Source organism: Barbus barbus (assembly GCF_936440315.1).
Source record: "Barbus barbus genome assembly, chromosome: 22".
NCBI classification, from domain to species: domain Eukaryota; kingdom Metazoa; phylum Chordata; class Actinopteri; order Cypriniformes; family Cyprinidae; genus Barbus; species Barbus barbus.
This window is the reverse complement of record NC_136750.1, coordinates 20,326,481-20,344,622: the sequence shown is the minus strand read 5'-3', so window position 1 is coordinate 20,344,622 and position 18,142 is coordinate 20,326,481. Positions and strand designations below refer to the sequence as shown.

Here is an 18,142-nt window from a genome sequence, read left to right as displayed (position 1 = left end):
CCATCTGTTTGAGGGCCTCTGTTGGTAAATGAGGTGTCGTGAGCAGGTGAGCCCCGAGGCCCCCCGCGACCCCTTCCCTTCCTTCAAATCCGCACACGTTTCTTTCACATCGTCACAACCTGCACTAATGCGGAAAAATTGGCTCCTAAACACTTCCCAAGACAACTGCCATTAGAAGTCATTAGTTGAGAGTGCGCTGCATAACTACCATCACAATCTGGCTCAGCCAAACAGTCAATCCGAGGGACTGCATCACAGTACGTACATTCCCATCTGAAATGAATCATTTGAATAACAGTGTAGAAGATAAAAGATAAGTGAAGTGTTAAAAACAAGCACCAGTTGCTATGATTTGTACATGAATGCAGATCAGACATGATCTGTCACTCTTAAACTGCTTATTTTCACCTAAAATGAACATTTTGCTCAGTTGCCAATAGATCCTGCTGTTTGTTGCCATGGCAGTCAAGCTGCCACAGAACCTAACAATAATATTCTGCAATGAAAAATGTCCCACTCTACACCCTGACTGGGAAATGTGGGGAAAACAAATCAAGATATATTGTGTAACTTCACAGAGAATCTCATTAGCACTGCACACAGTTCACTTACAATTTGCAAAAACATTCTAAAATAATATTTACAAGCATTTAATCTACAAACAAATTTAGTAATTTGCCAATTTATTTGTTTTATTTCAGTAAATACAGTATTTAATGGAATTCATTTGACTGAAAATGACAGACAAGGCAAAATAAAATTGGGGAAAAAAAAAAATATTAAGTAATATTTAAAAAAAAAATATATATAATTATTTTAAAAATAAAAAAGCTAAATATAAGATCAAAGTAAAGCTGTCATGTTTTAAGTGAACATAAAGTGAAGTGAAAAGATAAACGGCCTAAAAACTTCAAACTGTTTGATGCCAAGCATCTAAAAATGTGAAAAAACAGCATTAGAATAATTTCAAAGAATCATGTGAGACTGAAGACTGAAATAATGTCTGCTGAATTAAGTTTTGGCATCACAGAAATAAATTACATTTGAAAATATATTAAATTATTTTTTAATTCTAATAATATTACCCAATTTTTATCTAATAAATGCAGCTTTTCGCTGTCCTCATTTTGAAAACCCCTAGCTTACAAAATATTCCAGTATTGATTGTTTGTTGAGAGTTCTATGTGCAAGGTAAATGCTTTTGACCTGGAAACTGTGTAAACATCAGAACATCGGAACAATCGGAAAACAAACGCCTACTGTATAGGGACAGCTTTTTTCAGCCTCCCCATTTCAGACTTTCACTTCATGCCACTGCTACAAACGCTGTCCCATTCCCTGAACAGACAGATTTGATTGACTGCACTAAACCAGAATAAAATATATATGTATGTATGTTGATGTGGCTATAGCACTCATTTCCATGTTTATTCATATTTAATAAAAGCTTTGTGCCAATCTGGCATGCATGTTTCAGGCCATAATGACAAGCTAGAGACTGATTAAGATGTAGCCATCATAAAGATTGCAGCTGCTGAGATACTGTATCAAAATCTATTACGCAACATCCATCCTCACCCCAGGCTAATCAATATGAAATGGAGAAATCTGTAGATGCATTCTGGAAAAACTCCCCAAACTCAGCATTCTCTTTGGTCCTCCAGTCCACCATTAATTCTCACGCTTTGAACAAATTATCAAATAGAATGAAACCCTGTTGCCAAAGCAGCAGAAATAAATTTGAGACTGGAATCTTAAATAGAATGCGTGAGACAAGTTCTTCACTGTAAGAGCATAATTCAGATTTGTGTGAAAGCCTTTATGTTGCTGATGACCTTGCAATGACTTTTAGCACTTGAAGCTTTTGGGACGGTTCAAGGTTATATCTCGCATTTGCAGTCTGACAAATGGCTACATTGTCTTTAGGCAATGGCAGATTGACCTCAGCGGGAGTGAAATGACAGGCCTCTTCTCTTCACCTCCCTGCCTCTCTTTCTCATTCTTTCATTTCATTTCATTTTTATCCCTTCATCCTGGCGATAAGCTCCACCTTTCAGTTTTCATTTCTGACCCAAATAGCAGGCTCCTAGTGGGTGCTGCTCCAGTAACGCTGGCCAGCCTCTTTGATGCTGCTCCAAAGCGTCAGCGCAAAGCTCGTCACTTCAACTCTCAAGCTCTTCAGTTGCCCAAAAGCAGCTCTGTTTTTCATAACCATATCATCCCTATTGCTTAGCATTATCCTATATACTCCATTCATTCAGAATGCACATAATACTCGGCTTTATCTCACTCTCATACCTTCTCATTGACTCCACCGGCAGGCATTTGTGCCAGTGACCCAAAGCCCTGATTGTGATTAACGATCTATGACTATTTGTCTCTGTTTGCTCGCAGGACCCTCGAATGTGATGACAGAATCCACCCTGGGACAGCCGATGTTCCCAGAGAGAGAGGGAGAAGAGAAATTTACCTTGAATGGCAAAAAAAAAAAAAAAAAAAATGATGCACCATTTATGATTGAAAAAAGAGGTCAGATTTAATTTAAAAATTGGCTCCCATTCCTCATTTCTACAGATGAAAGCTCATAAATGAAAAAGCCTGGCCTAATGCCCGGTATGGAAATATAAAAGTTATGAATAATGCTTCTGTCTCAATCACCAGGTCTGTTTTATTAAGGTGGATTAGTACAGAACAGCACCTGCTCAGAAGAATGCGTGGTCCTCAGACAGAGACCCAGGGGAGGATCTTGAACTTCAGAGGCGGGTTCCTTTCCTCTGTTGCCCACGAGGAACCCTGCTAAAACTCACGAGTAAAGTGCAATATAGAAAATCGGTCTAGGTCATTAGTGCCGGTCGTGTCTGTGCCTCTTTCGTGGTGGCCGGTGCCTCTGAAAGAAAGCTGGTGATTTACAGACTGTTGGTAATCAAGAAATGGCTCCTTTGTTAATGAAAATGCCCTTAGATCCATACACAGCCCTCTGCAACCATCATTCACTGGTAAATATGGGCCACAACCAAGCCGACAAGCCGGAAAAATTAACGAATCGGGTCAAAACACGCGTCTTGAATGAGAAAATCAGCGTCATGTACATTGACGAGGGCTTGCACATCAGTTATCGATGCTGGACCAAAAACGACTAAGGACATTAACGTGCCTACTTCAGCATAGAAGTTTGTGCCCCTGCTGTTCTTCACATGAAAGAGCTTTAGTTTGTTGTCCCTCTTTCCTTCAAGTTCCTCAACACATAAATATTAAACAAGTCTATATCTCTTTCTCTCTAAACCTCTAGTCTCTCCTACTACCTACTTTTTCATCATTTAGTTGATTAGAGAGTGAATGTCGATGGCTTCCTATTTTGTCTGGCAATGTTTCAGCCACTGAGGTAAAGGCCTGTTAACCAATTCATCTTGAGGATCTAATGACAGTCTGTTTGTTTTTCACATGCAGATTGATTCCACCCTGTGCACTACTTATCATTTTAATTATGATAAAGACCATTTCACCAAGTACTGGGGCAAGAAAACAGGCCAGCTTCGTCTAATCCATCTATCCATTCACCTAGCCCATCCATCCATCCATCCCACCTCCATCAAACTATCAATCCAACAATCAACCCATCTATTCATCCATCCACTCTTCCATCACCCTGACTAGCTTTGTATTGAATAGGGTTGGAACAACTACTCAATAAAATTGATAAACAATAATCAAAACAGTCAACAATGAATTTAGATTAGATTTTAAAATAGTAGTAGTAACAGTTTTATAATAAAAAAACAATGAAAAAATGACAACATGCATTTTACTGTTATATTGATTTTTCATTAGTTTCTAACAGTCCGCAAGCAATTGTTGCTGTCATTGCCAAACTTTAAATACTTCACATGACAAGCTTGTCAATCAAACAGAGAAAAAAACGCACAATTATTTTGGACAAAACAATTCATCATTGGATTTCACATTTAAATTAACCATAATGAAAATTAAATCCTATATGTGAAGCAAGTAATTTGATGTTATAATTGTGGTCTGTATAATGTATGCAAAGCACTGAGAGGAATAAATGTGTAAAATGAATGATACAGATAAAAACACAGTTTGAAAACAGCCAGAGTCAAAATAACCATTAAATTCTTTAAATAAAATAATAAAATTATATAAAAGCCAGAAAAAAGATTTTAGAAATAAAATCATGATTATTTTAAGTATAGATAACCATTAAATAATAAAAATTAATTATAATTTATATATATATATATATATATTTATTACACAGCTCTCTGGAAAAGTCATTCAATAGCTATACCATCATCTTGCATATTTACTGTAAAATGAAACCAGAGGAATTCAGTATTAATAGTAGGCTTGTGGTAATATTGTTGAAGTGTTCATCTTGTTACCAGAATGCCACTGTTATAGATTTAAGGTAATAAAAATTACGATTTTAAAACGCCTCCTTCTCAAATAACAATTCAAGTCCTCATGTTTATTTATGCAGTGAAAAGCGCAAACATAATTAGTGATATGGTTTGTAATTAGTGATATGACTGTACATTATGCCTCAAAAGTCCATCTTGTATACATTTAGTCTAGGCTCAATGCCATTTGTTAGGAACAGTGATTCTTTGTGGCAGATTTGCGTTAAACTAATAAAATATTTAAACAAATTTTTGTCTAATTATTTACATATGTGGCAAGTAGCAATGTAATAAGCAGGATAATACACTATCCTTTACATATTACATATTTATTTTTGCATTACACATTTTTTGTGCACAATGTTTTGGGTACAATTAGCAAATTGGCAAAACATGGAATAATTCCATAGTCAGAAAAATAACAAATCAAAATAGTGTTTTTTCCTCCCAGAGCTTTAGCAGAAAAAGTAACTTGTTAATGCAACTGCATAATTACACATCTCATTCGTCCTCCATGATTTCCAGCTTTACTTTTTAATACAGCTGGCAAAAGAAGAGAGGGGAGCGAGTAAGTGAGAAACATGGTAGCTTTGCACTGGCGTCTGGGGACTGGTGCAACCATTAACTATGTGAGAGTGAGAGGGCCTTAATGAAGTGAACTGTGCTCTCAGAGTTAATGAGAGAGTGAACTCACCACTAGAGCAGTCCAGTCCTCCCCAGCCTGGCTCACACTGACATGTATCAGGAGACACACACCGACCATGGGCACACTCCTCGGTACATTGTGCTATCAGACAGAAAAGAACAGGAAGACAAAGAACGCTTTAAACACAGCAGAAATACAAAAGGATTCCGGCAAAACACTTTGCAGAGAATAAATGGAGCTTGAGATCCAAACACAAATAAGTTGTTGGATGCATCTTGCATAAGACAGGAATCTGAATTAGCACAGGATGCTATCCAGAAACTGTAGGTCTGAGCCTCCCGCAAGACATAATTTAGCCGCCCGCAAATGTCTGCTGATGTGCTGATATGGAGGATAATGACTACACTGGCCATTTTCCAAAGATGGCTGTCACCGATGCCTCCTCGCTAGTGCTGTCGAACACAGAGAAAAGCCCTTATGGTCGCACGTTTAAAATGCTCACTCTGACCACAAACTAAACGATTTCCTAAGAGATCGAGCCCTTGGTCAACATCTCAGTTTATCACATGAACTGGTTGTTCCGTGCAAAACGAGCCGACGTAAGCAGCCACAGCCACAAGGAAACAAGCTGTAAATCCCTCCAAATCTGATCAGCCTGCACTTTGCCACAATACTCTAACGCAGCGCCAGCCTTCATGCTGTTTACGAAGTGTGCAGTTTTCTTGATCATTCCCATTGAACAACACAGTATCCAATTGATTGTCTATAGCATTAGTATTCCTGCCCAGGCCCTCGCATTCGATCAGATATTTGGATTCGGACAAGTAATAAAATGACCTACATGGAGTTTTTGCCAGTCTTTTTTTTTTTACTATTTAAGGATGATGAAAAAGATGAATTAGAGGGAAAATATAGGCGTTAAGCATGAATAATGCTTAAGGGAGTGAAGGTCACCTGGCCAGCAGGACTCAAACCGACAGGCTCTTATCGGAGTCAGGAAACAGTCGACCCCCAAAGCTTCTGGAACAATCCACTTTGATTGGAATCAGCAGTGACTCTCCAAGTATAGGTGGAAGAGAGCATGTACTTCTAGAGATTTTAGCGTGAAGAAGGTAACAAAAAAGTGTCAGATGCTATGGTATGTCCTTATCTTTGACCATGAAATATGTGATGGTTGGTTCTATAAATAATGGAAAGTTAATGTGGCCGGTCATGCATTTTGTTGAAAGAAACCTGATAAACACAATGTGATGACCAGCATTTATCTGGTCCGGTTAATACGCGTATTATGATTCTCTTGGAAAACAGTGAGAGAATTCTTCCCTAACCTTTTCTAACCTAAACACAAACTCAAAAGGTAATGAATTCAGGTTCTCATAAAGTGTTATATAGCAATACAGTGGAGTGTGTGTTAATCTGAATAAATCAATTCAGAGTGAACTAAGGGATTGGCACTTGGGCTTCTTTTCCCCCCTTCTACTCCAATGTGTTCCTCCAAACCGCACAAGAGCCACTCAGTAAGGAGCTATATTTCAAGTTCTGTCACGTTCACAGGAGCCCCGAAGTATGACACAAATCTTAAATGTCAACACTTCGGGAACAGTGAATTATTTTGGCAAAAGCTACCCACACATTTTGTGGTGCTTATGATAATCGTTTTTTACCAGTAAATTGTTTTGAAATATTACTATGCATTTTTATACGGAGGGAAAGGGCTGCAGATTTCTTATATTTTTAAGTAATGAAAAAGAGTTAGTTTTTATGCATTTAAAATGCACTGTACACAAATGAAGGTTTCTATAAGAATCAGCCATGGGTACTTTTATACCATGTGAAAAAATATCTTTAAACATAATTTTCACACTCCCATTAGTTTAATTTGTCTATTAACCATTAAAGGGCATATTGCAGGTTAGAGACTCCAGTGAGTCGATGTATAGAAAAATACTGTAGGAACTAGATTTTCTTTCAAATATACTTTAAAATACTCTATTAAGGCTTCGTTTTTGTGAGAGAATTTTACTTCCGCATCTGAAACGCGCCAAAACCGGAAGTGACGCATCAAAAGGGAGAGCGGTCCATTTAAACCACAGGAAAACAATGGATCGCAATGACAGTTCGGACGCTGAGGAAATTTTAAATGTGTATTTACACTCGTATGACGGACCACAAATAAAATGATGAGCCTGCTATGCAGCCAAGAGAGCAGGACAGGCCAGGATTAGACAGAACAACAGTCAGAGAAGACAAATTGAGTTTGTGTGAGGAGAACAGGGCAGGTGTTTGGTGAGAGATCAGTGTTAGCTTACAGATATACACACGTTAGCTAATGTAATCAGGCAATAGCAATGCTAGTATTGATACTACCAGTAATAGAAACTAATAAGCATTGATCAGGCGTGTCACACTCGTTAATATCCAACACTAACGTTACGTGATAGTGGTTTCTTATCACCGCAGGAGAGAGAGATAAACACGTTTTTGATTCATAGGTGCTTGTGTGGGAAATGCGAGGAAAGCCTAGAAAGCCTAGACCAGGCCAGCAGACATGTTTTAGGGCAGAAATCATTTAATACCCGACTCAAAACACAACATTTCAACTGTTAATATATATATATATATATATATATATATATATGTAGATGTACCAAACATATACTACTAAAAGAAATACCATCTGACCCATTTAAAAACATTTAACAATCTTTCAGTCTGGGTATCACACTAATGTGTTGTTAAAGTGTGTTAAATCGTGAAGGCTGTGCTAGATATACACCAACAGCCTCATCACGTTGATCCTCTGGAGGGATCTGGAGAGAGGAGCAGGTGTAGTGGACATGACAGTGCTGTGTTCTTGTGGAGCTTGTGGTGACCTGCAGTATTCCTCTCTCAGACGGCATATGCTGGGAGAAGCAAACACAAGTTTAGATCACATTCACTGCTGACCATGCTTTTCCACTTGGCCTCCATCACATCTGTTAAGTTACACACCACCGCGGTGTTTGAAGCAGATGCATTAGTGAAGTCTCTTCACCTGCACCAACGCACCGAGGCCCAGAAGATACTGTCCTATTTCTTGTTAGGAAACCTGTGGACTCGATGTCCTGACAGGCTGGAGTTTGTGCAACCTCCACAAACACAATAATTTACCATGACAATGATAAATTGAAATAAAAATAACTACCGAAAACACACTGACTCGCACGCAGAGTGCGGCACACGACTCCCTTATGTGACGTAATATGACGCGATGTTGAAAAAAAAAACGTTTTTTGAGAACTGTCCAGGAAAGCCTCACCTTTTCATCTAAATTTGTGCCCTCACGTCTTGTAAAACATTTTCAAATCCTGCATTAACGGTTCATGTGGTATTTTCATACAAGGTTATATATTCATTTGAAAAATTCTTTTAACCTGCAATATGCACTTTAAATAACAACCATTAGTTATACATGCATACGTATGTATGCACTAATAATAGAATAGTAACTAGAACATCAGCAATTCTTCACAGATCCAACAATATTCATAGTATTTACTTTGACTTTTCTTTGTTTTCTTAGCACATCGCATCTAATTTTATTATGGATCATAATTGTTGGTTGTGATGGAAATGACAGCACAGCTGTCTGATAATAATGATAAAAATTTTAATATTATAATGGATTTTCATAGCTAAAATCTAAATCAAATTGAGAGTCTGGGTAAATAAAAAATCTACACCTCACAGTGAATGTGACCTTCACATTTCAAAAAGAAAGAAAAGTCAACACCATAAAAGTGCCAGAAGTTGTTTGTATGCAGACATTGCAAATTGCCTTTTTGGTTGAAAAAGTTGAGACGAGCCTCTCAGAATGAATATAAAAATTTTTGTGCATGCAAATAAATCACGCTCATAAGAGTGAATTAATGTGTGTGCATGTTTTGATACACTAAAGCTGGCTGCATTAGGTAAAGGATGAGGCAGGACTTGCCCTCATTCCAGGCGAGCACGGCTATAGATTATCGCTCTTTCAGCCTTCACCTGGGTCCTCAATATTGGACATAAGCACAGGAAGGGGATGGGAGAGAGGGAGAATCCCAAATACCCAGAGGATGGTGCTTAGAGCAGAAATGCTCCACACACAGAAAATGCTAAACCTGCCACTGGCAAATAATGCAGTATGGATTTACACAGCACTGAGAACCTGATATTCAAGCATGCCAGTTCTCCTCCATCTTAATAAAAATGAAAAATCCTTCGCATTTTGTGCTGACAAAGACATCAATTTGACTTCTTGAAATCAATGAAGCCACGCAACGTGCTCAAAAGCGAGGTTTAAAAAACTCTGGTGATGAAATGATTGATTTTTGTTACAATCAGCAATTTCTGATCAGATAACAGAGAAGAAATGCTAATTTGTCACATCTTTTCAGCAAATTAAAATTAATTTATGTAACGTAGGTGAAAGGATAAAGCGTGCCTTCTCCCGAGAGCTGAATTGATGTACGTATCTATAATACTTCAGAAAATAGGTCCTGCATTGTAATTAAAATTCAATGAATCTTCTTCCTTCTACACAGAAAAAGTCTATGTCTGCAGGCTGTGGTGAAAAATTACGTCTTTCATTTCGATAAAAGCCTAATCTCATTACACATTGGCGTTATCATACCGTGTAACAATAGAGCTAATTGTAATTGTCATGCATTATTACACCGAACACTCATCAGGCCAAAGATTTAAACATACAGTTTGACAATCAGTCAATCATTTAACACAATAAATAATTCAAGGTTATTACTGTATGCATCTATCATAAAGGATCTGCTTTATATCCTAGTACAGTGTATGAACTTTTTAATAACAAACCAAAACCAGGATTTGGAATCAAACATCTAATCCATCATTAAAACTAAGATTGAAGTAGATGTAATCTACTTTGCGATGGTGCAAGGGACTTTATTAAAGCATCTAATTCTCCAGTAAGAAGCTGCAGCATGCACATAGCATCATTAATACTGCATCACTAACTATTTGAGATTATTCTGACCAGATGGTGTAAACTGCTTTGGCTCCATGTACTGCTTCCTTCTGCAAAGAAAAGTAATTTTTGCTCAGAGCAAGATTGCCTTCTCGACATTAAATGCACAATCCACGCTTCCAAAAACAGTGGTGTTATGAGAGGAGCAGACTCACTGGCTTCCAACAGTCACTACAGACTAAGTCCACTGACAGTTTGGGATTGATAGGAGTAGTGCATGCAGGTTAAATGACTCACATGATTCGGGCACATAAAACAAGAAAAAGTCTTGTTTGATAGACCTCCCTATGGACACAGAAGGCAACCCGCAAACATGTTGCCTTCAAAGCGACTAGGCTGTGTTGGTATAGGCCATTAATGAATTATGCCTTTAAAATGCAGCCAATGCACTAGGGACTAATTCTAGTAGGAAAGCAGCTCATAAAAGGCCCATTTGAGAGGATAAACCCTGAGGTGTTCAGATTGAGAAGCAAAAGCAAAGATCCACATATATGTAATGAAAATGGCTTTAATACCTTCTCTTGTCCCGGCGAAGTGAACATAGCTAGTTCTACAAAGCTCTTAATCCTGCCAGTGAGAGCAGTAGGATTATTCACAGAGCAGATACAGCAAAAAAACAACCCGAAAACCCACAGACCTCTCTAAGGTGACCACACCATTGCACAAAAACTCCTTATTAGACTTCTTGCTGACACCACACATACAATGGTTAAATTATACCTGGAAATGAAATGAAGTCTGAACAAAAATGAATGCCTAGATGAATACAATTTTTTAACAATTTACATTTGTTGAAGACTTGTTGTACAGGTAACAACGGTCTGCCACCAAGTCTGGCCTGTGCACTATTTACTAAATATCTAACAAATATAGGCAAAAGTCCAGAAATTAAATAAATTAATGAAGTATTTAAAAATTAATTATTTAAGTAAAACAGCTGTAACACACAGCCTCTAGTGGTTTACTGATTTTATAAAATGCAAAGTAGAGCAACCAACAATTAAATGCTCAGTAAATAATTGCTTTTATTAAAGGGATAGTTCACCCAAAATTGAAAATTCTGTCATTAGTTACTCACCCTCATGTCGTTCCAAACCCGTAAGAATTTTGTTCATCTTCAGATTACAAATTAAGATATTTTTTATGAAATCCAAGAGCTTTCTGACCCTCCATAGAGGGTCTAAGTATATCGCTAAAATAGTCCATGTGACATCAGTGGTTCAACCTTAATTTTATTAAGCTACGAGAATACAATTTGTGCTCAAAGAAAACATGGTACTCTTGTGAACGCACGTTCACGGAAGTGAAGAAATTGTTGAATAAAGTCGTTATTTTTGTTTTCTTTGCGCACAAAAAGTATTCTTGTAGCTTCACAAAATTAAGGTTGAACCACTGATGTCACATGGACTAACGATAACTATTGGACTATATATGGACTAACTATTTAACGTTAGGGGTGGGCGATATGGGAAAAATATCATATCACGATTTTTTATAGAAATATCACGATTCACGATTTTTATCCCGATTCTTTGTTAGTTTTACTATTTTGGTTTTACAAGTTGTCTGAGCATTACAGCCAAACTAGAAAGACAAAGATGCATGGCAGATATTTAGGCCAAAGTGGGTGAAGATAAAAAATCTTTGTCATTATTTTATTTTTCTTATTAAAAAATAAGAACAAAGATACACATTACAAATACACATAATATACAAATAAAACAAACAGTGCTTTATTTCCAGGTACAATAGGTGTATTTAGCAGAGCATTCAATGAAATTGAATGAACAAATATAAAAATAAAACACTAGATAGACTGATTCCTAAAGCAACTGTATTAAAGTTTTTCAGTCAAGAATAGTGAGTGATTTTTCTCTTTGTGTTTTGTTGTTTTGTTAACGTTAAATGAATAGTTCCCCCACAAATTAATATTCTGTCATCTGTCTGTCAATTCTGTCATAATGTTGTATTTTTATATCATCATTTACTCAAAAGTTGTTTTAAACCGGAATGAGTTTCTTTCTTCTGCTGAACATTTATAAATGATATTTTGAAGAAGGTGGAAAACCAAACAGTTGCTGGTCCTCAGTGACTTCCATAGGATTTTTCTGTCCTACTATCAAAGTCAATGTGGACCAGCAACTGTTTGGTTTTCCACTGAGTAAATAATGACAGAAATTCAATTTTAGGGTGAACTATCCCTTTAATGACAGTCGACAGCATGTTTAGTGTCCTGTCCCTTTAAGAGCTGCACGCATCTAATAAACAGTACAGGCACGCATCCGTTTCTCTCTTAACTATTTACTTTCATTTTAGAGATAACCAACTCAGTCTGTATGTAAACCTTGTGTGTTTTGACAGTATTAGCGCAAAATATAACTTAGTTGAGTAATCAGGCGCTGTTAGACAGGCGTTTTAGTGCGCGTGCTTCAGGTGTATGCGCTCAGAACAAGCGCACGTCAGACCAGCGCGCGAATGAAACATTTAAACAGCAAGGCTTGTGTGCAAATAATGTACTTTTGCGATCGCGAATAAGTGCAGTGTCCTGTCTGAGTAACTCTACTGCTGTATGTCGTGTTGTACAGTACATAGAGACGGCGGCGCCAGAACTGTATTTGACAATGTGCTCTGTAGCGCGATACTACGATATTTCTTCAAAAGCAGATCGTGGAGACATTTTTATCGTCCACGATCAAAAATCGTCATATCGCACACCCCTATTTAACGTTATCCTTAGGAACTTACTACCTTAGAATGCCCTTACTATCTATCTGGGCCTTGAACGTGGTAGTTACATTGCTGTCTATACAGGGTCTGAAAGCTCTCGGATTTCATAAAAAACATGATGTTCATCAAAAACTTAATTTGTGTTCTGAAGATGAACGAAGGTCTTACGGATTTGGAATGACAAGAGGGTGAGTAATTAACAATAGAATTTTCAGGGTTTTTTTTTTAACTATCCCTTTAATATTCACAATAAACAATTCTTCCGCCAAGTAATCAGCCTAAAAGGTTGCATGCTAGTGCATCTTGGTGCATAAACAACTGATTTTACCTATTTTACCAATCAGAGTTGGAACTACTCAATTTATAAAGTATATTTTGGTCAACTCCATGTTCAGCCACGTTTTACATAGCACAGAGGCAATAAACATAACATGAGGTCACTGAGGGGAAAAAAATTATGCCTACCATCTTCTCCACAGATGGTGTGGTTCCATTACAGCAACAACTGTTAACATGAAATTGTTGCAGCTATTGTGTGGTAATGAGAACATTATTGATTATTGTCATTGCCTTCTCCCACTCAGACCACCAGACAATGTCAAAACTGATCCCTATCCCAGCTGCACCTAATCCCATGGTTGTTAGCAGTGCCTTCAGGCTACAGACAGAGCTGGACACAATTCCACTCAATAAGGACAGAAACATGAGATCAACTTTATCTTCAACAGACCATGGTCACTCGCATTCAGCCATAAAAAAAATTCCTGTTACTAAAGGTCATTGTTGAAACCTCCTCCTTTCTACAATGACCTTTAGTAACGAAAGAACAACATCTGGTGAACAAGCTGTTGATTTACAAGAGGGTTACAATGCATGTATTATTCTCTTTTGGCACTTATTGTTCAATATTATACATTCGTGGCATTCGGGGAAGTCGTGGCCTAATGGTTAGAGAGTCGGACTTGTAATCCAAAAGGTTGCGGGTTCGAGTCCCCGGCCGGCAGGGATTGTAGGTGTGGGGAGTGAATGTCCAGCGCTCTCTCCACCCTCAATACCACGACTGAGGTGCCCTTGAGCAAGGCACCGAACCCCCAACTGCTCCCGGGCGCTGCAGCATGAAACGGCTGCCCACTGCTCCGGGTGTGTGTTCACGGTGTGTGTGTGTTCACTGCTGTGTGTGTGCACTTTGGATGGGTTAAATGCAGAGCACGAATTCCGAGTATGGGTCACCATACTTGGCTGAATGTCACTTCACACTTCACATTTCACATTCAAGAGGATTTGGTCATTTGGTCAATTAGCTTAATTATAACAAGAATAGTGAACCGCAAAATAAAAATTACATCTTCATTTACTCACGCTCAAGTTGTTCTACACCTTCATTTATTTTCTTATTTCTCTGCAATTCAAAATGAAAAACCTTGAAGAATGCTCATGCTGCTCTCTTAATATAAATTATATTATATTAAGTAGAAAATCAAAAAGTGGGGAAAAAAAGTGGACATTGTGCTGTAAATAACTATATTATGTTCCACCAAAGAAATAAACAGGTCTTGAAAAACATGATGGTGAGTAAATGACAGAGTTTTTATTTTTGGATGAATTAATCCTTTCAAAGCAAAAAAGAGAAACAGTGTGAGCAAATGTATCAATTAAATAACTGCTTGAAATATCAAATTGCTCAATACCCGCTGTCATGAGAAGCGAGGTGTGAAACCGTAAAATTAAAAATGTCCTTGGATCATAAAAAGTGTTTTCTGTGGCATATGTAAATGACTAGGCTTTTAAATCAAACTACAAAGACTGACAATGCCGGTTAGGTCCCTGTGACACGATGACAGCAAAACAGCTGCTGGGTCTCATGGCTCGTTCCATGGTAAAGTGTAAAATTCTCTTTGATACGGTGAAACGAAAATGAAAATTAATTATGAGTTAGTGTGTGAATTCATATAGCAGCATCGCAGGTTAGTAATCAGCATTTCAACCGTCCACAGCGTCTGCAGCTCATCCTCTTCTCCTCATAACATTGAACTGAAGTAAAGTTTTATGATTCCAGCAGAGCTGAATATCACAGCGGCCCATATCACGACTTGATGTAGGCTGTTCATTTCTTTAATTCTCATGGGAGTCCATTTAAAACGCACAGGCTGAAGAATTACATGACATTATGCTTATTAACGTCAAAATGCTTTAGTAGTGGACACTGAGTTGAGACCGACTACATTTATCATAACCTTACATATCTAAAGCCTAAAAACATGACAGCAGGTATTAGTTTCATGCAGACATAGCTGTCCATAGTTAGCCATCCATCCAGAAACAGACATCCATCAGAAAGCCCGTCCCTCCCTCTTGTTAATAATGCCGAGTAGCTGTGAGGGCATCAAATCCCATTTGCTCTTAAGCTACGTGTGCTGATTTTTATCCTCTCCCTGGAGCTCGGTAAGACTGTCATTTACCTCATCACCTTGACACGGTCCTGTGCGAGGTCCTTTCTCACAGAGATTTTTGCATATTGTCAAACAACCGCTGAACCGTGCGAGCCAAAGGTCTGAGCTGGTTGACAGGATTTGCTCACTCGTGATTAAAACACATTAAAGAATAATGAGTCTGGCCTAAACAATAACCAATCCTGAGAAACAAAACACGCATTTACAGTCTTGGCAGTGCCAAAAGACAATAAACTACTATAAAAGCTGACATTTTTGACATTCACTGCTCATAAAATAATCACTAAAATCTATCATTCAGGCCACAGCAATGGAAAGTTGTTATTTCCTTTATTAGCATATTATCTCTAGAATGGGAGGAATTAGGACAATGTATTTGCAGTGAATCACTCAAGATTATTTTTTCAAAAAATTAGCGATAACTGAATGCTATTAACGCTGTTGTAATGGCGTACTGGCAGTGTTAAAACTGAAAATATGAGCAAACCCAATATGAGTAGGCCCTGTAATGAAAGCCACAAATTATGCCTAGAATATGCAGCTGCAAAAAAGCCTCAAAGATGGCTGAGATTTTGATGAATGCCTCCAGAGAAAGGAGCGGGGTTCAAGGCTTAAGAGGACATCGCTCAAGCAGATGAATGCTTTTATTGTGCTCATAACCACTTGCAAGAAAGAGAAATTGAACTGTGCTGATTTAAAAGAAGATAAGTATATAAGAAAGTATGGCTTAGATGCCAATTATAGTTTTTTTTACAATATGAATATATTTGTTAAATGTATGAAAAATGATTGATGTGTGAATTGCTGTAACTTGTCCTTTCCCCTTGTCCGTATAGGGACCACAATGGAAATAAGTCTTTGGGCTTTATTGTGTCATCCCTGACTATTTATGTATTTTAATATATGACACAGAGTACTGTTTTCATATTTTTATATTTAAGTGGTCAAATAAAATCAATCAATCAATCAATCAATAAGTGAGCAAAATATGAAAGACACTCACGGACACAAAAGTCTCCGCTCTCGAAGTAGCCAGGGCAGCATTGAGAACGCCGACGGTACATGGTCCTCACCCCGCGCCGATAAGCTGTCTTGTAGCTGGTCCTGAGATGCAAACACGTACACAAACATTCAAGAGAAAGCATGAACATCAATAACCTGGCAGGTGAACTCCACAAGGGCAGAGACACAAGGACATTATGGTATGCACCTGGCTACCGTTAGCTTTTATATTTGTGTCTAATCCAAGCTACACCCAAGAGGTGTAAAGGGGAGAATTAAAGTGAGTTAAGGAAAAGTTTTCACGTTCAGTGAAGGACAACTTGCCTCTGAATGCAACATTGCAAGCACAGTGACTCATTGAACCCACAGCTTTTAGCCGGGACACTGACGATAAAGTCTTTAATGCAGCAATTAAAACCAATGTAATGTCGGATGACAGTCAAACAGCCATTTCCATCCCAACTCTGACCACTACAATCACGGCTGGTAACATTAACAGTTGGTAATAAAAACACTGGCACACCGGCACCTTGATTTTTATGTCTAGTAGGAGAGTGCTGCTTGTTGCCATGGAGCGGAATTGTGACAACTGTAGTTCACAATTCGTACGCTTTCCTGTAGCTCAAATAGTAGAGCATGGCGCTAGCAACGCGAAGGTCATGGGTTCGATTCCCAGGGAAAGCAAGAGCTGATAAAATGTAAAAACTGTAACTTGAATGCAATGTCAGTCGCTTTGGATAAAAGTGTCTGCTAAATGCGTAAATGTTCAAAGGTCAGGGTCATGCTCACCTGTGTCTGGTGCATTTAAACCAATTGAGGATATCTGTGCACCTGGTGTAGTAGATCTGGTCAAAAGGATGAGCGTAGGACTCCTGAACAGTCACTGCGTAGCTGAGAGAGAGAAAGACCAAGGAGAAATTGAAATCTCTCATGCTTATGTAAAAATCTTTTATCTTTTTTTTTTTTTTTGCTTTGTTGAAATACATTTAGGTTCTCAACCCTTGAAGGCCGCCACTGTCCAATAGAATATTAAAAGGCCCCCATATTGAGGGGAAATACTAATACTTTTTCTGGAACTTCTGCTGTATTTACGAATAACACTGCATTCCCCACTATTAGCGGTGGGTGATATGACCAGAATCTTATATCACGATATGAGTTATTTTATTTCATGGTAACAATATATATCACGATATAGATATTTTTGCTTTAAATAAGTCCTATATGATATCATAGAAATTTCATCATTCCTGTTACCAGTGTCAATATCACAAAAACTAATACTAGCCTAAAAAAAAAAAAAAAAAGCCAAACAAAACTAATCTCAAGCTCACTGAAGACAAGTAAACAGTCAGTGATTAAATAAGAATAAGAAACTAATTACAAGCAATAGGACAAAAAAACTACAGTAGAACAAATAAATAAGAAGAGCTACATACATAGTATAAAGTAATGTATAAAAACACTGCATATTCTTCACTGTGTAAATTAAATTTCTTCTTATTAAAATTACAAAAGTTATTTAGTCAAGAGCAGTGAGATTTTCTCTCTGTTGTTTGATTAACGTGAATGACAGACCGCAGGAATATTAGACTACTGTCACTTTAAGAGCTTCCCAGATCCTTCCCAGCTGTTTGCTTTCACTTAAGACCAACTGTGTTTACAAGGATACTTGCAAAGACAAGCATTTTGACACATACAAGTGTGTGTATTTAACCGTTCAAGGCCTATAAAGCAGCAAGAATAACTCAATAAATAAGTTCAATATTCCCACAGCACCATCTTTGGTCCTGGGCATTAACAGTGCAAAGTTTGAGCTTTTTTGTACATTTATGTATTTGCATATACAGCAATCAACCTACCCCAAGAAATAGTCACT

General features: G+C 37.8%; 1 protein-coding gene across 2 annotated transcripts in view; it reads right to left on the bottom strand.

Annotated features, from left to right (window-relative positions):
- Positions 1-18,142, bottom strand: part of LOC306888081 (multiple epidermal growth factor-like domains protein 11) — a 162,307-nt gene that overhangs the window by 107,661 nt on the left and 36,504 nt on the right. For both annotated transcript variants that reach the window (XM_079446211.1, XM_079446212.1), the window contains exons 4-6: positions 17,053-17,154; positions 16,265-16,365; positions 5,113-5,205 (exon numbers count right to left, since the gene is read on the bottom strand). In XM_079446211.1, the coding sequence (XP_079302337.1) occupies positions 5,113-5,205; positions 16,265-16,365; positions 17,053-17,154 (296 nt within the window). The remainder of the gene's footprint in view (positions 1-5,112; positions 5,206-16,264; positions 16,366-17,052; positions 17,155-18,142) is intronic.